The sequence below is a fragment of the Rhopalosiphum padi genome, chromosome 2 (genome assembly GCF_020882245.1).
Source record: "Rhopalosiphum padi isolate XX-2018 chromosome 2, ASM2088224v1, whole genome shotgun sequence".
Lineage (NCBI taxonomy): Eukaryota > Metazoa > Arthropoda > Insecta > Hemiptera > Aphididae > Rhopalosiphum > Rhopalosiphum padi.
Genome location: NC_083598.1, coordinates 80834941 through 80857003, shown reverse-complemented (window position 1 = coordinate 80857003; position 22063 = coordinate 80834941). Strand labels below are relative to the sequence as shown.

The 22063-nt window shown below is 27.4% G+C and overlaps 2 protein-coding genes and 1 long non-coding RNA gene across 4 annotated transcripts; 2 read left to right on the top strand and 1 right to left on the bottom strand.

Annotated features, from left to right (window-relative positions):
* Positions 1-1221: 1221 nt before the first annotated feature.
* LOC132923248 (uncharacterized) lies at positions 1222-2645 on the top strand. Its single transcript, XR_009661144.1, has 2 exons — positions 1222-1289; positions 1725-2645. It is a non-coding gene; the product is annotated as an uncharacterized LOC132923248 (long non-coding RNA).
* Positions 2646-6027: 3382 nt separating this feature from the next.
* LOC132921948 (E3 ubiquitin-protein ligase TRIM23-like) lies at positions 6028-10143 on the top strand. Its single transcript, XM_060985215.1, has 8 exons — positions 6028-6302; positions 6563-6859; positions 6934-7218; positions 7904-8012; positions 8145-8557; positions 8614-8853; positions 9019-9144; positions 9213-10143. The coding sequence occupies exons 1-8, from the start codon at positions 6231-6233 to the stop codon at positions 9390-9392; spliced, it is 1722 nt and encodes a 573-aa protein (XP_060841198.1). The 5' UTR covers positions 6028-6230; the 3' UTR covers positions 9393-10143.
* LOC132921949 (mpv17-like protein 2) lies at positions 8855-13911 on the bottom strand. Of its 2 annotated transcripts, none has more exons than XR_009660975.1 (5): positions 13509-13911; positions 11110-11348; positions 9685-9813; positions 9472-9604; positions 8855-9388 (listed from the first exon to the last, which is right to left on the bottom strand). XR_009660975.1 is itself a non-coding variant. In XM_060985216.1 (5 exons), exons 1-4 carry the CDS (start codon positions 13687-13689, stop codon positions 9551-9553), a joined length of 603 nt encoding a protein of 200 aa, XP_060841199.1. In that variant the 5' UTR covers positions 13690-13911; the 3' UTR covers positions 8855-9388; positions 9526-9550. The 2 variants fall into 2 exon arrangements, 1 of the variants encoding a protein (XP_060841199.1); XM_060985216.1 differs by having other exon boundaries at positions 9526-9604.
* Between the last annotated feature and the right edge of the window lie 8152 nt (positions 13912-22063).

Below are 22063 nucleotides of genomic sequence, written 5' to 3'. Positions count from 1 at the left end.
TATTTTTGTCACTGTTAACAATAATAATACTATAATACAGAGTATTTCAAAAGTCTTCATCCGATTACAAATTTATATAGTTCGGCAATCGTTAGCCGCAGGTAAATTACCTATATACTAATCGAAAGATAACTTAAAATAAACTTGGTAATCTAACTTCTCATTAGTATATGGGTCATTTACTAGTGGCTAACATTTGCCAAGCTATATACATTTATAATCGGATGAAGACTTTTGATACATTCTGTATATACACAATATGGGACGTATGATATTTTGCTTCTATTACTTCTAATTATATAGTGGTGTATATTATACTGTAATACTATATACTATATGTTTATATAGTTGGTGTAGTGGTGTTACTATAATATACGGATTCTATTAGTATTCGCCATTCGAATATATTTGGATATTCCGGATATTTGAATAGGACGCATATGAGTAGAAGAGTAGAAGACAGATAAAATTTGAATTATCGAAATAATCCGGTTATTTTAAATTGTTGCTTAATTATTTAAAATTTAAAATTTATTTCATTTTAACGTTTTAGACTGTTTTATTTTAAGTCTAAGATTTGAAATTTAAAATAATTGTTTCGCTCAAAATTATTAATAAAGTTACCTATGTCATTTTATTTTTATCATAATAAGCAATTATTTATTGATGAGAATATCTGAATATTATATAGGTATTACCTACATATTTCAAATATATTCGACTTAAAAACGTTTTTGCAATGTCAGTTTAATCTTATTTATATCTGAAAATTTAAATTATTCGGATAATTGAATAATCCCAGTCTTAAATTTTGGATTTCGGAATAATCCGGATTTTTGATATCACTACTTTTACTACCTGGAATAATTATTATTTATTAATAAATTATTAGAAATAATAATATAAATATATAATACAAAATGTTTTTACTTTTATTTTTCCACGTTTCTGTTCCACAAATAAGCTGCTGCTCGGGTGGACAACTTCCCGGGGTTTTTTTTTTTTTAGAAACACCGGAAAATAGAAAAAAAACTGATTATTATTTTTATTCCTATACTTTCTGGTAATTTCCAAATTATTTATCATACGTAGGTACCGTGTTTCATCATGAAATATTATTTTTCTACACTTGCAATATTATAATTTATAAATAAAACAGCTAAAAAAAAAGGTTATAAATTTGTTGTCCACTGTGGAAATCATTTAGTCTACCAGACAATCGTTACAAATCAAACATCAAATCACTTTTCACGTTCTGGACCAGCGTTACGACATTTTCAACTTTTCAAGTAAGCGTAGATACTTATTATTGTATTATTTATATTTTACGAATAGGCACCATAAATTTATGCATTTTTATATTCTTACTAAATAGTCTAAAAAAAAACCTAAAGCAATTAAAAATTTGTATTACGTCTCAACAAATCTAAATACTACAAAATTTCATTATAACTTTTTTGCATATTTCTAGTTTTTTTTTTTAATTTTCAGCTTATTAATTTTTATTACTAAATTTCAATAACAAAAAAATTAATATACTTTACAAATAATAGATTTTTTAAGATAGGATTTCATATTTTTATGTATTTTAAATACGCACTAATTTCGTCGATTGACGTGTATATTTGAAATAAATTTACAAACATATACATTTATATTATTTTATAAATTTTTACCACAATTATAATAATTTTAGTTTTATTTTTAAATTTGTCGAAATTAAGGGAAGCAGCGTCTGATAATATTATTAAAACGCAGAATAAAAGTGCGAGTCAATATAATAAAAGTCGTAAGGAACCTGTAACGTATAACGTTAATGACTATGTGATGATCAGGAATTTTGATGTTACTCCTGGAGTGAATAAAAAATTAATACCTAAGTTTAAAGGACCTTATGCTGTAAAAAGGGTTTTAGATAATGATAGATATGTTGTCGCTGATATCGAAGGTAACCAAATTACTCAGAGACCATTTGAAGGAGTAGTGGGTCCCGACCAAATGAGAAAGTGGATAAAGGTACCAGTAGCATAACCGTTTTGTTTTTATGAAAAAAAAATATATTTATATATTAATATTTATTATATATTTGTGTAATGTATGTACGTATTGAAACAATATTTCCTATGTGGTAGTTTTTTTATATATATATATTGTATTGTATTGTATTTATTATTATTTTTCTATTGTTATAATTATTTATTTTATATTTTGAAATTATAATATTGTCACTGATATAATATTATTAAATTGTACGTATTCGGGACGAATTATTGTCAGGAAGGCCGAGCTGTTAGCGTCTATTCTGGAATGTTCGGCGGAGCACCTATCGGGTCTTCGGGATTACCGATTTGATAACGATCTGGTGTTTCCGTCGAATGTTCTAGAATTGACGAATCTAATTGTTATAAATATGGCAATCGCAAAATGTATCGATCAGTCGATTGATTGATCTTCCGTTGCACCGACGCCTAATATAAGACGACGAAATAAACCGTATGCTTTTGAAATAAAACTTTTTTTTATATAACCTAAACCAAATCAGCCAACAAGTTAATTTATTTACTTTTAATAGGTTAAACAATCAACAATCAACATGTATATCAAATATATAATACTTGTTATCATTACATTCATACATTTTACTGAATCCGAGTTCATTGCGTATGATTGTGATGGGCCTGCTCAAAATGTTACGTCGTTTGACAGCTTAGAAGTGGATAACTGCGATATTCCAATACCATTAAAAACACAACAGGTACCAAAAATACAATTGCTATACAAATGATTGAAACCTACCCTGTTCATTTTAAATCGTGTTTCATATCAGTTGATTATTTAATAACTAGATGCTCGATATTTGAAGTTTGAAGATGCACAAGCCGTAGAGGGAGGGTATTTTTCTGATATAGTAAAATTAGAAAATTCTCGATGTTGGGAAATTCATCAAAAACGATCCTTTACTTTTCCCCTGGGAGGTGTAGTAACGGATTTTCAAATGAATGAAACAACATTAATACCGCACACAGTAGCAGGATTTCTGGACAGATTTGGAAATTGTAAAGGCACCAATTATAAATCAAATAGGGGGAGAATGGGAAAACGTCATAGTACAGGTCAAATTTAAAATATATTTATCATAAGGTACGGCGATAGCAAACAGTAAAGACAACACCCTTATTCTTCCATCGGGTACAAAAATGAAATTATCTGATAACTATGGCGTTGATACGTTTAAACTGTATGGACAAACAATCATTATAATTGTGAAGAACAAGATTTTGTTGTTCTATTTGACGGTCCAGCATCATTAATTACCTCGATCACTAACGACAACTCGACTTTATATACGTATATCATATCGTAGAGACAGACAAAATAGTGTTTGCTCTCATAAAAATAAAAAAAACATTCGCTTGTGAAATCCCTGTAATTCAAACAGAACATACACAATAATTACTCATTCTTATTTCTTACGGATACCATGTTTTTAAATAATTTTCATATAAAATCAATTTCTCCGCAAAACACTGATTTAATAGCGTATATGTAAATACGAAATTTGTATACGTCGAAAATTTTTTTAAATCAACAATAACCGCATTATATAATGATTTATTACAAAAGCAATGTGTGATTGAACGGCAAATATTACAGCAAAAACTTACCTTAGCCTCAAACAATCTTCCCGAGTTTGCATATATTATGGGTGTAGGGCCTGGATTCACTGCCGTCAAGCACGCCGAAATAATTTATTTAATAAAATGTAAAAAAGTTAGTTTCGAGGTAACTAAAAAAGACACGTGTTACAATGAATTGACAGTTTTGTATAATAACAAAACTTATTACATGGCTCCAAAAACGCATACTTTACAAAAATATGGAACGCAAATTAATTGCAATTCATTATTCCCACCTGCATTTAATTTAGATGGAAATTGGTATGAATTTTTTCCAAATATCCAAGAAATAAAAACGCCACAGAAATTAAAACCAAATACGGCATGGACGTGGACATACAAAAGCTTAGATTTTCTTATGAATTCCGGTATTTATACAAAAGATACAATGAAAACTTTCCAACAACACATCATATATCCCCAAGAAGTGGACGCTGTCAAAAATAATATAATTAGACAATCTATGGGTTACGAAACAGTAAGCCAGGCCTTCAATTTAAATATTTGATAGACGAGAATACACTATGAAAAATGGTAGAAGACAAATTATTTAAATTATGGGATTGGTTTACTACAATTGGGATCTCCTGATTTTTAATATATTTTCTAGTTTTGAGAAAAACTGCGAATAGTGGTATCAATGTATCAAACTTGTGGCCCGCATGCTAATACGACCAGCGAACGCTTTCAGTGTAATTCAGTTTTTCTAAAACGCTTAAAATGTTGAAATGTCAATATTTTCAATAAAATTTACTCTACAGAGTAGCTATATCTTCAATTGTTTTGAAAATAATTAAATAAAAAAAAATATATTTTTTACCAAAACATTAAAATAAATTAAAACATGAAATATTTGTAGTTCTTGTCCCTGTGAATCATATTGAAAAACCAGAATTACGATTTCTCTATTATTTCAAGAGATATCGCAATGGGTAAATCCTCACGGGACACCCGGTATACAGGTTGCAGACGATATCCTACTCTATGCGCTATCCATAAATTTGCCACTCAACAAGCAATGAGAAAAAAAATTGTAATTTTCTTTTTAACAATTAAATAATAAAGATTAAATATTTAAATAATCCATCACTATCCTCTGCCTTTCAACTCTCTACCATCCAAGCAACAAGTATTTCAATTTAAATAAACCGTATTCCTCTTGGCTGTATATTGTTCACCCAGGCCAAGTACCTATATTTCAATTTTCAGCTCTAGATCAATTTTTATCCTCATTTTAGGGCGCACGTTCATCGCTGACGGTGCTAAGCACTTCTTATACCTTTCAGCTACCCCAGCTGAGTTGAAAATTCTAGAACTCGACTATTTTCAAATTCCATACCAATGAACGGGTTTTCACTTTTTCAGTCATTTCACCTTCTGGCCCTACTTATTGCCAACTCATCTAAACATAAGGCACCCACTATGCTAATTGCTAAACATTATGGAAGATGGAATTTAAATTTTTATTCTTTCTCATTCCTCCCTTAACTACCAAAGGTCAAATCAACTAGAAACGTTTTTCCATGAAAATATGAAATTAAAAATAGCACCATCTTAAATATTTTCTTCGAAACATGTAATGTAATAGAATCCACATTTCACAAACTTACTGATCAGCTCAATTCAATAAGTTGTCTACGAATGTTCTTAACCACCTAATCAGAATATCCACTCAAGCATAATTCTCATAATCTTATTATTCACCTCCTAATATAAAATCACAGAAAAATATACGGGCCGTTCTCGTTGGCAAAAAACATAAAAACATTTATACCCTTAAACATATTTTTTAAAATTATGTAGGTACAAATGACCTATGACAATTATCGGCTATGTGCCTATGTTAAATTCAGATTGCAGCTATACTTTTAGATATGTTAAAGAAGTGTTACATAGATTATATTTAATTATGTAAATCATAATAAAATAACAAACAATGCATTTATTTGGTACGGGTCTTTTTTTCTGGGGCTTTTTTTCCTAGATTCAAATCCCAATATCATAACTTGACAACAAACACAATTCTAAAACATATCCCCCATATCCATATATAATGAGTATAATGTTTCATATTATAAGTTTAATACGATCCAGCATAGTAGCATAGAAATTAGAATAATGAATTAAGATTTAGGAAAATAGGAACTAAGATATGTCACAAAAATATTTATTATATAGGTACTCATTACTCAGTACCACGATTTAAGATAGTATTTTAAATCGTGCTCAGTACTCACGAACGGTAGTCGAAGTCGAAACTCGAAAGAGTCAGTAATCATAAAAAGGAAACAGCTGAGCATGAATGATAATACTTTATCAACATAATATTCCTTTATATTGAATGATGATTGAGAATTGGTATTTAAAAACTACGAACTAAGTAACTAACATATCTTACTACCTTAGTTCGTGTTGTAAACTATGTACCATTAATTTAATAGTATAATACTACTACATTTGTATTCAATTTTTTTGAAGTTGGACTAAGTATTAATTGATTACAAATTTTAATAATTTATATAATTCTCATATTGAAGTATTCAATGAATTAAAATGAGTGGTAGTTCATTTGATTATAATTCACTTTCGTTTGGACGAATAGCATCAATACCAGACAAATCAGACGTAAGATATAATTATTTATTACTTTATAAGTTTTTTTAGTAATTTATTATCATAAGACATACATATTATTCATATAATTGTTTGTCATTAAAAACGTATAGTTGCATTTAGTTTTATGCCCATTACATAATGTCTAATACCTATAAGTGCAATTATGTATTTTTAAGTCACATAAATAGAATATATTTTGTATATAATATTAAATATTTTTTTTTTATATAACATACTTATTTTTATTTATATTTTATTATTTCTAATAGGTTTTAGAATGTCGTGTTTGTGAAGATGTATTCACTCTTCAAGGAGACAAGGTTCCACGTCTACTCTATTGTGGACACACAATTTGTCATTCATGTTTGTTACGTTTATACCAACGATGTTCTTCAGTTCAGTGTCCATTTGACAGACAAACAACTCCTATAGGATCCTCAGGAGTTTGGGGATTAAAAAAGAATTTTGCATTATTAGAATTGCTTGAACGTTTACAAAAAACCAACAAAGCAGAAATGAATATTAACTCATACTTAAATGCTGAAGCAATGGAAAAAGAAGAACAAGTAATATACTAAAAAAAGCAAAAATATATTAACTTGAAATTTTTATTGATTTTTGTATATTGTTTAATTTACAGTTGCATATAATTTGTGATGAAAACGAAAATCATATTGCTGTTCTTTATTGCACTATATGCTGTACAAATTTATGTTTTTATTGTTCTGAACAAACTCATAGTACACGGACATTAGCTAAACACCGCCGTGTTCCGTTATCAGAAAAACCACAAGAAAGACCTCGATGCCCATTACATCCATCTCATGTGGCCGAGTTTACTTGCTTGCAAGATAATTGCCATCAACCATCACCTCCCTTAATGTGTTTTGTGTGTAAAGATTATGGGACACATAAAAATCATAAGGTATTAAGAAGATACCAAGCCCACATATTTTATCTCTGTCTTACATTCATACAACATTGCAATTAATTTGCGTTCAGAAGTACCAATTTTGTTTTGTTAACTTTGATATTAGTTTTTTAAATATAATAAATGTATGTGTAAAAGTCAATTGACCTAATATCTAATTTAAAGGTAAAAATATAATCTAGAATACCTCAAAGACTTGTTGATATTTTATTTTTAAATTAAGTTATAACTATATTAAATATTACAATTTTAAAATATTTATAAATCCCTTCAAAATTTAAAAAAAATCTGTGATGCACTTATATAGTATTCTAATCATTAAATTTAATACAGTGAAACTTCCATTTTATGAAATTTTCTGTTTAACAAAATATTTTTAAGAACTATGACCTTCATTGATAATGAATACGTAGTTCTATTTAACGAATTCCTCCATATACAAATTTTTGTTACTTATTCGACTTTGTTATATGGAAGTTTCACTGTAATTGGTCAATTAATTTCAATATTAAAGTTAATAATAAAAAATTGGTTTTACTGAATGCACATTTGATATGAAGTATGTGATTGTAAGATGGATACATCACATAGGTACATTTTGTCTTCCTCTTTAGAAATGCAAAATGTCACATCAAATATTAATTTTAATGCTTATATACATATTTTATGCATATTTCAGCATACGCTAGTAGAAACTGAAGCAGAAAATATACGATCAAAAGTGAAAAGCGCTGGACCTTTGATGCGTAATTTAATGGAAGAAATGAATGACACTATTCAAAGATTAGGTTAGTGTGTGTAATATTGTTAATATTAGTAACAAAGAATTATTTAAATAAATTGCCTCTTCAAATTTGTAATATAATTAAATTAAATTAAAATTATTTGTTATTAATATTATAAATAATCAAAATTTTCAGATCAAGTAATGTTACGTTTAGAAGGTTTAGATTCAAATGGTTCAGTTGACGAAGAAAGTAATCCTGGTACATGTTCTTTGGCTCGTGCTAGAGTTCAATTGTATTTCCAACATCTACGCGAAACATTACAAGTACAAGAAGCTGCTGCCTTAAGTGCAGTTGATACACATGTAAGAGAAAGATTAGGCTCACTGAGAAGCTTGCAAGAAGATTTAGCATCATCGTTATCGCAAGTGGCTGTCATATGTGTGCAATGTGAACAAGCTGTTAGGCAGGATGATTTCCGTGTCATATCTGCCAGTGCAGATATTAATCAAGCTCTAAATGTTATTGAAAAACATAAACAGATGTTTACTGAACTTGGTCCTGAACAATTACAACCTGATCCCAGTATACCTATAACTTTTACAAAAGTGAGAACTTTATAATTTATAGTTTATAATTTCAATTAATTGTTTAATCACTGTAGGATAATAGAGTGCACATTGGACCAAAAATGGAAATTCGTGTAGTCACTTTAGGATTAGATGGAGCAGGAAAAACTAGTGTACTTTTCAAATTGAAACAAAATGAATTTATGACTATGATTCCCACCCTTGGATTTAATGTAGAAACTGTTGATTATAAAAACATGAAGTTTACAATATGGGATGTCGGTGGACAACCTAAATTGAGACCATTGTGGAAACATTACTATCTAAATACACAGGTTTGGTTTATTAAGATAATATTTTATTTTTAAATTAATAAATTATAATACAACATACCCCATCAACAACGATGCTATCAAAAATGTCTTGTATTATTAAGTATTAAATATATAACGGCATATTGACTTGTAAAATGGTCTTATAACAATGAATGTGACGTTTAGGCAGTTGTTTTTGTGATTGACTCCAGTGACCCACAAAGATTGTTAGAATCATCTAACGAGTTATCTAAGCTGATGACAGAAAAAGAATTGAAAGATGCTGCATTATTAATTTTAGCCAACAAACAAGTATGATTTTATTTTTCTTCAAATTAATTTAATAATTAAAAAAAAATTTTTTTGTCTGTATTTTTAAGGATATTCATGGATGTGTTACAATTGAAACTATTACTGAATTATTTGGCTTGTATAAATTGTGCTGTGGGCGTAGTTGGCATATACAAGCTTGTGACGCACAAAGTGGTGCTGGTCTTCATGATGGTCTTGATTGGCTTGCTAGACAACTGGTTGCTTCTGGTGTCCATGATCTCAACTAATATTATATTTAAAAAATTTTAAATATATTTCTAAAACATATGATTTACTTTAAATTACATGCATCAACTATTTATTCACCTTAGTTTAGTTTTTAATACAAATATTTATATTATATCTGAAAATATGTTTTACTTTTTGTTGAGATTGACTATATATTTCAACTTTTATTGTTATTGTTATTTTGTTTTTCCATTTCTTTGAGAATATCGTGCTGAAAATTGTTTAAAAATATTCTTTTGAATACTATTGCCATGTAAGATAAATGCTATTTAATACTAAAAAACTACTTACTGTATACTTAATATAAGAGAGAAAAGTATCATACATAATAGACACCATGTTTGTAAATAGAAGTCTGTATTTTGGGTCTAAAAACTTGAAGTTAATGTATTGTGTTGGAACAAAAACAGCACAGTCAACCTAAAAATATCCAATAATAATACAATTAATTTATTCTTGTATAATTTATTAATTATAAATAAAAATTATATTTTAAGTAAATAACAATTAAAAATGTATTAGTAATTATTTTAAGAATCAATTTTAAAAGTTTTAATTACTAATAGTTGGTAAATTAATGTTTAAATTATTTGTTGTGTAAAAAAAAATTTGTTGGCACTTATTTTTACTATGAAACTACAATGTTAATAACTATTTTAGTACCATATTTGAATGTTAGCCAAATAGGTAGTGTAACTTAAATTAACTTAAAAAAACATGTGCATTTCTAAATAAAAACATTTAACGTAATATGTATAGTTATTTTTTATCAATGATATGTTATGCAAAATATTTATTTATATTTTAAAGAAAATGAAATGTTTAATTGGAATACAATATAATTTGTTATAGCATTGATAGATTTATAACCAATTGTTATAGATAATATTAAACAAAATTGATCTTCAAACTGCTTGCACAAAGTAAAATATTATTTCCATATAACTGTCCTATTGATAATTTAATATATTATTAATAACTATTAACTAGGGCTAGGAATGCTAGGATTTCTATGCTTTTGCATGTTTTTTTCCTTAAGTCTAAATTGATTAGTTGTCAGATTGTCCACGATTTGACTTATTCTTGATTAAATAGTACAATTTTTTTTTGCATATTTTGAACATAATGGTATATAATTATTGCATATAATATATAAATTTTTGAGAATCTTGTTAATTATTGGTGTTTATTTAATAAACATCTATAATTATTGGTTTATTTTTCGAATTATCGTAAATATACTGCCTATTTAAAGTTTAAACTAAAATTAACTTAATACTAAAGATGAATAAGGGATTCAAAACATTTCTTAAAATATGTAAAATTATAAACGGTGATTATAAAATGGAAGAAAAATATGTTAATATTACTTTAAATCCGGGACAAATTACGTCATTTAAGTATGCTCCAACAACATCGTGTGATGTGGAAAGCAGTTTCAGTCAATTTAAATCTTTGATTTAATCGCCGGTCGTTCACATTTGAAAATTTAAAAAACATAATTTAAAGCATGTAATAATATTAACTAATATTAAAAAAAAAATTGTTTTTGATAAATAAAATTCATATTTTACAATTTTTTACTGCATAGAAATCCTAGCCCTGTTAATAGTAAGGTATTATTAATTAAAAAAACCCTTAAATATAAAGTATTATTTTGACACCTATTTAAGGTATTTATTAAATTCAAATTTATAGTCAATGGCTGTGGCTTACCAAAAATATCATTGCACATTTGTCTTTAAACTCTTCGTTGATCTTGTCCAAAGTCTTGTGTTCCAGGAAACCTAGCCCGTAGATGAACACTGCGATTATAAGTGGTGTGCACAACGTTTGGTCGATGAATAACTTTTTGGATATCGTGAGTGGGTCCCTGGCTGGATATCGGTTGTCCAGTGACCGATAAAAAATATGCTGTACCGATCCCAGAATGCTGCCTATCACGGCGATTCGCGCTAAATACGCCCAGAACCATATTAACATAAACGGTACACCCATTAAAATCTTCAAAAACACCTAATGACAAATATTGTCGTCGGCGGACGCCGATTGTCATCAAGGGAGGAGGAGAGAATAGCTTATCCATGTAACTTAGATTTAGCCTTCCTGCAACATTTTTACGGTGTCAATAATGGGAAAACATTTCCAGAAATCAACCCCCCCCAACATTAAAAAAAAAAATATGCTCAGAACATAAATGCAAATTGCAGCTGGCAGCTACTTATACAATTATTATACTACTTGTATATTATATAAGTAACGTAATAGGTAATAATAACTAATAAGATTATAACATTGGTAAAGAATGCTATTGAATCGTTTTAATTTGTATATATTTATATTAAATTATTTGTCTATATTTTATTTAATTATAGTAGGTACTTATTTACGTTTTTCAATAGTCTATACATGACAATTGAAAATTCAGGATAATATTTTGCTTTTTTACACAAACTGCAGCTTTAGTTTAGTAACTTAATTTATGTACTATTTATATTTACTTACTAAAGGTTTTTTCCTGCTGCAAACCATAGGGCCTTTTTCCTAGATCCGTATGCAGTAGCGTGCCCGGGAATTTAAGATGGTAGGGAAATTATGTTATAAGAAAAGACCGAATTTAATTGCATTAAAAAGACACAAAAATTGTATATCAAAAATTAAAATTGTATAATTATACCAAAATATACATAAAAATTGCATAATAAATTGCACTGTAAAAATGCAAGTCATATAAAAAAAATACCTAAGAAAATTATAGTTAAATTAATTAGAAAAAAATTAGATGAATGTATGACATTTTTGAATTAAAATTGATATATAATTAAATATATTTCCAAATTATGTTTATAAAAAATTAAAGATCTTATCACTTAAAATATGTTTGTACAAAGAAAAAATACGTTTCACTTCTACACTTATTATTGGTGCATGTTTAAAAAAATTCAATAAATTATAGGCGTAATATCTAAATAAACATCTGCTTTACTTGACATGACTTCATAGTAAGATTTAATAGTTGTATATCCATTATTTTTTTCAATTAAAAATTTAATTTATATACATAAATTTATCTTTAGTTTTGTTTCCCCATTTGGACTAGAAATAATTGTTAAAATATATTCAATTTTCTTAAACATATACATACATTTAAGTAGCTCACTATCCGATTCTTCCAAGTTTGTAAAAGTAATGGATAACTCAGATAAGTGTAATTTAATGAAAGCTTTAAGCCTTTAAATCACATTTGACTGCATTATTTTGTACAAGCTGTTTCAGCTTTTCTACATCTACACTGATAGGTATTAAAATCGTCTTTTGAACTTGTAATCGCATTTAAAAAATTTTCAAAATTATTATTTATTTACATAGAAAAGTGCAACATTTAACCATGTCCCCCACCTTGTCAAAATAAGTTCGGGAGATACCTAAAGGTATACCTGGAATTACTTTTCTGTATTTATTTATTCTCGATGGTACTTTTTATAGGAAAGCTTTTTTTCCTAAAATAAACGAAATTTGTTACAATGTATTTAGATTTTATGTATTAAATTATTTACAATTGTTAAATAATCTAATTATGTATTAATAAATTTAGTTTAGTTAAGTATTTTTTTCATTAAAACACACACAATTTAAAATTTCAAAAACGTGGGAAATTGCAAAAAATATCATTATAAAATTAAATAGACAGATAATGAGAAAAAATAAAGTACATATTGACAGATTTTATTTATTAAAAAAAAGTTGGAATATCAATTAAATCCAGTCTTTACTCTTTAGTTATAACTTATAAGTATAATAATACATTTAAATAAATTTATTATGCGGTGATCCAAAGACACAAATAAGGAGCTTTATGGCTTATGGACCAATAATTTATAAGCAATAACTTATTAGTTATTACTTATTACTAATAACCAAAAGTAATGACTTTATAACAACTCTAATATCTAATAATTTGTTTTCTGAAAGTTAGCAAAAAAAAGTCAATGGGGGAGATATAACCTCCCCCCTGGGTACGCCACTGTCCGTATGAAATAATTATCAAATATTTTAATAGCCCTCCTCCTTCCAACAATGGACCATAATTTCCCATCGTATGCGTAGGTACTTGCCGGTTCTTGACCAGTCGTAACCCTCTGACAACCCGTGGTAACGTTCTACGTTCTGTTGTGCGACGTCACCAATACACATCATCGCGGATCCGCTGAATGTGTTGATAGAGAAGTGATATTTGTCGAACACGTATACCGCCGTCCGTGTCATTACCGCCCACATTTTTCTCCCCGCAGACATTATTATTATGAATATAATATAAGTTTATTTTAAATAATTTATACCGGGACGTGCGTTCGGTTAAAGTAACGAATGGAGACAAAATGAAAAATGTTCCGATCGGCGCGCGAATTTAGGTTTATCGACTACCGATAAATTAAAAATGTATACTGCAGCAGTCCGTATGTAGTACACTACAAGATTTATTATTTTAAAGCAGTTTTTCATTTTGCATGTACATTGTCAAACAATCTTGGCTAAATGCCGGCCGTTTTGAATAATAAAATAGTAAATACCACGTATATTGAAATCGACGTGTTATTGTTGTTCTAGATTATGTTGATTATTATATGTACCTGTACCTCTATATAGCTTTGTGTTTGATCACGGTTTATGACTTCGAGCATATAGCCAACGAAAAATAAAATATGAGCACGCGTCCAATTTTAAAACTGTACAATTTATTTTGTTGGTTAATCGTTATAATTACTTTAAGCAATAATAGGTACCAATATTACCAAATATTATAATAGGAGTAGGTTAGCAAGTATTTGCATAACAATTTTTTGCGTTTTTCTTGTTATAATTTCTGATTCATTATCGAAATGATTAATTTATTTTAGTCTTTAGATAATATATTCAAGTTGTAGTCCATCAATTTCAATACAACAGTCATCGGGTATTCTATGTATATTATACTATAGGTAGTTAATATACTAAGCAGAAGTAGGTCTATGCATAAAGTATAGGCGCAAAAAGTCTTAACAATTTGAGGTGGAGATGATCTGGAAAACCGAAGAATTAAATTATAGTACAAATGTACAGACGAATAGTATCAAGACGTTAAATCTGGTGTAAGTGTATGATATAACGGGATAATAATAGAATTTCGGGAAGAAGAGCTAATGATTTTTTAAAGACCTAGATGTACTCGTAATTACTTACATATAAAAGTTTTTTTATATTATATTGTAATATTTACATATTTTAATATTAACCTAGTTTGAAATCAATGAAAATCAAACATTTAAAATATAATTAAAATATGTCTCGCTAATTGTGTCATAATAATATAACATGTTATCGGTGGTTATTAAAAATTCCAGTAGCTCTTATATAAAAGTCATAAATCATATAATATATGGTGATATATTTATAATCGCATAATCAGTTATGTTTTATACGTTTTGTTTACAAGTTATTAGTATTTAATATTATTATAGATAGGTAGCCGATAGATACTATAGCACATGAATGACAGGTATACAACAGGTAGATGGTGTTTATCGTTATTGTTTGTGGATAATTCATATTAAATAATGAATAATGACATAGTGTCATCTGTCATGATGAATAAGTTGCCTGCTATTATTGATTTTATGCTGTTATATAGATACATAATTGATCATTAAAATAGTTGGCAATATTTGTTATTTTAAATTCCTGTATGTTTATCTAATTTTAAACAACTTTATTTTAATATATGTAACCAATTACCTACACGGCTATATGACATATGTACGTCGTACGTGTTTCCATTTTGATAAGGTTATGTTGATAATAATTACTTCCTAAATAACTACCTATTCAATAATATTACTTATTAACGATTTGATTTTTTTTTTATTATTTAAAGGAAATCTTACAACGTACACAGCTATATTACAATAAGCAAATTTGTTATATACTTATATAGGTATACAAAATTAAAATGACATTAATATCGTGTAAAGGATAAAATCGATTGGTAACACCTCTTTTATTTACTAACGATTAACGACATGTATAATGTATATGTATAGTAGTTACCTAAATTTATTACTTTTTTAATGTTTTTAAAGAAATCATTTGTCTTAGGTACATTATAAATAGTGCCGTAAACGCTTAGGTTAAGATGTTAATACTTAATTAATTGATTTTATAGTTTTAAATGTAGGCAATAACGTGGTTTTTGATAAGTTCTCAAGCGGAATAGTAAGAGAAAAACATTTTGCTTGTAGGTAGTAGCATTGATTAAATATTTAAATATATATAACATATAGAATATTTAATCAATGGTAGTAGGTACAAACATATATCTCGCGTTTTTTCCAGTGGCGGCGCCAGGAACGGGCAAGGTAGGGCCATGGCCCTACTTAAAAATATCTGACCCTACCAGTGGCCCTACCACTGGCCTAACCTTAGACAGTTAGACATTATAAATTATTTATAATAATCTCATTTTTAATTTTTTGTGGTCCTTCCTTATAATAATTGTTGGCCTCCCATTGACCCTACCTAGAAAAAAATCCTGGCGTCGCCACTGGTTTTTTCCATTGATAAACATAAACGAACAGCATGATTACATAAGAAGTAATTTTTTTTGGACTAAATAATAAATAGTTAATTCCTATGGCCTATTCTCTCTAAAAATAATTTATAATAAATGTTTATGTTTTAATAACTACCATAATAATATATGGTACTTAAATGATGAATATTAAAATAATTACTACACCTTTATGTATTTACACATTGTCACATTGCACTAGAAGTTTAGAAAGCGGTGACCCATCTAGGTCTCTCGGCTCTCGCCATACTACTGGATATACGGTTCTTTTAAAGTTCTAACAAATTATAGATAGTGTAAAGATATATTAGGTATATATAAATTGAAAACCCATGTTAAATGCTTCAAAAATAATGTCGGTTGATAGATATCTATTGTATTATTAAATATTAGAATATGTATACCTTTTTATAAAACACTATATATCTATAATACATAATAATAATATGACATTATGATATTATATACTAGTATTATAGGTATTATAGGTATTTTGTCTCTCTTATCGCTGCTTATTTTATTTACGTCTAGGTATACCTGCAATTTTTTTCTAATTATTATTTTTTACAACAATATAGCCACTATATAGGTAACCAATCTATCTATAACCAATATTTACAGTTTTATATCATGTTAGAGTATTTGTATAAGTTTCATCATCTACGATTAAACATAGGTAATTAATTTAATTTATGTTTACTGTTGAAGCTATTCTATATTATGCAATACACGTATACTATCATATATTGATACATCACGATTCACGGTTAACATAATTGTACACACCATCTGTTGATCTGTTGTGTGCAAATAGTATTTAATATTAAATTATATATTAATCAGACGTTTCACCAGTCATACACCTGAACTAAAATATTGTCCTTCCAACCTGTTATTATTTATTACTATATTGTATTTGATATACTGAGTGTCCCGTGAAGATTTACCCATCGATAAAACTACTAATTTTTTTTATACGATAGTGGTATCATTGTATCAAACGTGTGCTCGTACGACCGGCGAACTAACCGGCCGGCTTCTCAAAACTAGAAAAATTATTAAAAACCAGAGATTAATGAAATTAAAATGTTGAAACGTCAATATTTTCAGAAAAATGAACTCTACAAAATGGTTATCTTCAATTTTTTTTAAATAATTAAATAAATAAAAATATTTTTTAACTTTTTTACCAAAACATAAATATAAATTAAAACACAAAATATTTGTAGTTTTTGTCCCTGTGAATCTTATTAAAAAATCAGAATTATGATATCTACATTATTTCAGGAGATATCGCAATGGGTAAATCTTCACAGGACACCCTATAATATATATTATATATCTATACATATCTGTACAGAATTATCAAAAATTCGTAGTATTAAAATAGTAGAAATTATTATACAGAAATTAAAAATAGTTTTAGTTGTTTAAAGTTTCATATTTCCTGCTTCACTTTAAACGAGGAAATGTATATTGTATATTGTAACCTGCCAATTAAAATAGGCCAATTTATAATTCTAAATAACTTACTATAAACACTAACGCACATTATCATTTATCTATATATATTATAATAATAAATTAGTATTATACATTTTAATTGTATTATTATATAGGTACATGAATATTATTTTAAATAAGCACATTGTTCAACTATTTTATTTTATTAGATCATTTACGTTTATTTAGGTATAATGGCATAAATATTGATTTATTTGTGACAGTATACACCATTATATTATTCCGTATAATAGGTAATTATGCTGTACCTTTGCAGTATACCGTATATATGCAAATAATGCAATACCTATTACCAGGCGCGAACGCAGGAAAAAATTTCGGTGGGGTTTTTTAAAAAACTGTTCATAAATATTATACTATTCATTTGTAGGTCACTAGGTCAGGTAATTTATTTTTTGTTCCTGATATTTCGGAGGGGGTTTAAGCCCCCAACCCAGGGCCGGCGCTACCTTTTGCGAGGCTCTGGGCAAAACTTATTTAACCAATAACCATATATAGTCACCTATATAGCCATAGGTGTAATTAAAAGCGCGAGGCTCTTGAATACGCGAGGCCCTGGACAAATGCCCCGCTTTGCCTCCTCCTAACGCCGGTCCTGCACCCCACCTGCGTTCGCACTTGTCTATTATACCTTCGAATTAGGAAGAATAAATTTATATAAAATAATATTCTAGTAAAAATTAATAAATGGGTAAATATACTTATATGCGGGTGAGTGTTTATATAATATAATATATTATGTCAGCCAAATCTGCAATGACTTAACATCATTAATTTTATACAATTTTGTATATATTTTACGTTTTAAATTACTTATTATATATTATTTGAGTATTTTACATGTTTGACGATTTTTATTACTTCATAATTTAGATGAATATTATGCCATTAAAACACGTAAAAATATTTTAACATTATTAATTACTTGTTAACTAAATTTGTATAGCTGGTAGTGCTGGTACATAAGTTGTATTAAACTATACAATTAAAAACTGAGTAAGTCATCGCTCTGTTATATATTGTAAATTTAGCCAATTTAGGTTCCGTTCATCATAATCGAGTAATCCACTGTATAATTTATATGTTGAATTTTAATTCAATAATAAATAATGATTTATGGCTCATAAAGTCATAACTAGGGACTAGAGAAGTAAAGTGCCTATAGTCGCTGTTAGGTACATTGAACCTTTGACTCGTTATCGTGCCTAAAAAATCATACTCGAGGTAAGCTACATCATTCCTACAGCGTATCTCATATGATAACATAGAATTTAATCAATAACAATATAATAAATAATAATGTTCTATGATGATACCAAACCTATTCAAGCCACGAGCCATGGTTGTAGTGACAGAACTAATTTTGCCGCAATAATAATTTCGCATCGCATATATTGTATATATATATAACTATTATATTTATCACGATTCATGTATCATGTATTACTGTTATCAGTTTATTTAAATCAATATACGTCATACGATGTATATTATATGAAGCTATAAATAAATATCAAGTATTCAAGTATATGTGGTACAAATAATTTAAAAATATATAGGATAAATATTTAGACATTTTCCTTTTAACATAATAATATAAGCTTAATGGTGAAAATAAGTATCAAAACTCTATGCTTAATATTTTTTAAATTACAACAAAATCAATAAAATCCAAAAGATTGTCATTTTTTAATTTTTTGTTTAAAAACCTAATTTAACAATATTTAACATGAAGTACTTAAAAAAAAATAAAAAGATTTTTGGTGATATGAAATTTTTATATTTTTTAATTACTGCAAGAACAACTTAATGCATAAACATAAATTTAAAGAATAACGAAAAAATATGTCAATTTAATTTCTAATGTTTTTCTAAATCAATAATTACACGTATATTTATAGCACTCACAACCCATTATACCGGTTATTTAGTGCGTAATCGTAGTAGTTTAATAATTTTGTTGTTTATATAGATATTGATTATACTTGTCCCTACTGGCAAGTAGTCTGCACTCTGCAGTCTGCAGTACAATCTTATACAATAATATATATGTATAAATATATAATTATTTTTAATTACTATAATACAGTGTATAGTGTATAGTGTATACTGCAAATATATAATATATAAATAGTAAAATATAGTCACACTACATAGTACATATATATTATAGACTATAGTCAATAGTCATATAATAAGTTAATTATGGTTTCATATCCGTTTGGTTAGGTATTTGTTTATTATCTAAGATCACGTAATAATATAATAAACGCGTATTTTTATATGATAGGTAATATATTATTTATGTTACATATATAATATGATAAAATTAAAATGATATAAATCTGTGTATTTTGTATAAACCTGTAGGACGTGACCACGTATGTATAGCTCTATAGCAACAAGCCACGTAGGTATATAATATACAAGCAACACTTTATAAATTTATAATTGAAGAGGCTGAAGCACCGGTTCTATTTTTTAATAAGTATATTATTATTTAAATCAATGAAAACTAAATTCTACATTAAAATAATTTGAATTAACTGTTTTAAGTACTTCTAGTATTTCCATAGATTAAAGGTTATTATAAGATTTGATTATTGGCTTAGCCCCCCCCTCCCATAGCTCCGCCAATAACCACGTAACTATTATAGATGTATATTATAATATATATATAAAGTATATAAATTATAAAATATAATTTGGAGAGAAACTAATAGATATAATGATAAAAATATAAAAATATTGTTCACACATGTGTGACTGTGTGAGCTTAGATGATAAATAAATTGTTTTTAATGTTTCTATTCTTTTAACTTATTATAAACTAAAATAAGAAGAAATAGTTTTATAAATTGGAACGAATCATTCCCTCATTTTCATTTGTGTGTGCAATTTATTAATTTAAAGGAATTTATAATACTTTTAAATATATAAACTACTCTGTAGGTACTCATTATTGGTGTGAGAACGAGGAGTGCAGACCACATGGTTTGCAACTGCTTTTTATTTACCTCTAGGTTCTAACTCTTTAAAGCAATTAGCCTTGCAGTTTTTGAACAAATCAATGGGTATATCTCAGTGTTTATAAAAATATATTTTTTCTGTATGAGAATAAAACAAGTGCATACATACATTTTTTTTAAATTTCCTCGAATTTTTCTGCCGCTCTGTATAAGTTTAATATATTATAATGTATAACCCATACTATACAGTTTTAAAAGTTTTCACTGTTATTAGATGGTCTGCTCACATTATATAAATTTATTAATTATTATAATATTATATAAATCTTAAACGACTTAAACAGTTATTATTTATTTTGTATTTCACGATTTGCTTAGTCATAAAAAGAGCACTTAAGTAGAACTGTACATTTAAAAAATCCTAAAGTTGCTCTAAAAGTATAATACAAAAATATGCCAAATAAAATTGTATATACTGCATAATTGTTTGGTCATGAAATATAATTTAGTATAAACTATAAATATTTTTTCACCAAACAATAAAAAAAAAAAAATACAAAAACCATATAAATCTCTTTCTTATAATTATTGTATAACTTAAAGTTTATAAAAATTACAAGGAATTATACATACAGTTTTTATAATTTGTATTTTCTTAACTATATTGCACTGTATAGGTCACATCTGTGACCTATCTAGTGTCTAGGGTTACCATAACTTACAAATCCCGGTTTAGCTTGCTGAATATAGAGTCCCAATATTCCAAAAATTAAATATTATTATAAATAATATTAAAATTAAATAAAATTATAAATATGGTTATGAGGTAGATTATTTTTATTTTTCTTGTGGTATAATAAATGTGATAGGAACCACAATTGTATAACTATGACTAATATGTAGAACTTGATCAAATAAGTTATGCAATTCCTAATTTTTTTTAATAATTATTATTCATTAGTCTTAATTGATATTAGTCAACAAATCTCACAACATTTGCTAGTAAACGCATTTTATTGGAATATATTATAGCAGAAAATATGTCATTATAGTTGATATTCAATAAGCTATATAGATCAAGTTTCAATAAGGTAATTTAATTGTAATTTTTTATTTGTATTATTATTTATATAATTGTATTAATTTGGTGTATAATAATTAATCATTGTATCTACAACCTGCATCCAAAGTTGTAAATATTTACATTTGATAATAAAAAAAAATTAAAAAAATAAAATAAAATGTTTTACGCGTAAAACTGAATACTTTAATAAAATGGGACTATACACGAATAATTTATTTATAATTATTAGCTTAACGTAAATGAAAGATGAACACTTCAATGGATGGGTTAATATAATATTTTAAATATAATGCGTTCAAATTTTGGCGGCACTTATCGTCCGTGGCGGTGGTTTCGTCGGCGGCCGTGGTCGTGTCGCATTTAATTTTTAGGTTATTTGCGGCGTCGGCGGTCGACCGTCACGGCGTGTTGTGCGCCGGTTGGCTAAACGACCCGGCCAATCGTCGGTGTCCATCTGTCTTGACTTCAAATATCCGAAATGAGATATCC

What these genes read in the sequence shown, in the direction of transcription:
- LOC132921949 (XM_060985216.1), bottom strand. Translation starts at nt 13,689, where the DNA reads ATGTCTGCGGGGAGAAAAATGTGGGCGGTAATGACACGGACGGCGGTA. An exon ending in TTACGACTGGTCAAGAACCG is followed by an intron (nt 11,349 to 13,508) that starts GCAAGTACCTAC and finishes GGGCGTATTTAG; the next exon opens with CGCGAATCGCCGTGATAGGC. An exon ending in AATGTGCAATGATATTTTTG is followed by an intron (nt 9,814 to 11,109) that starts GTAAGCCACAGC and finishes GGATATTTTTAG; the next exon opens with GTTGACTGTGCTGTTTTTGT.
- LOC132921948 (XM_060985215.1), top strand. Translation starts at nt 6,231, where the DNA reads ATGAGTGGTAGTTCATTTGATTATAATTCACTTTCGTTTGGACGAATA. An exon ending in CAATACCAGACAAATCAGAC is followed by an intron (nt 6,303 to 6,562) that starts GTAAGATATAAT and finishes TATTTCTAATAG; the next exon opens with GTTTTAGAATGTCGTGTTTG. An exon ending in CAATGGAAAAAGAAGAACAA is followed by an intron (nt 6,860 to 6,933) that starts GTAATATACTAA and finishes TTTAATTTACAG; the next exon opens with TTGCATATAATTTGTGATGA.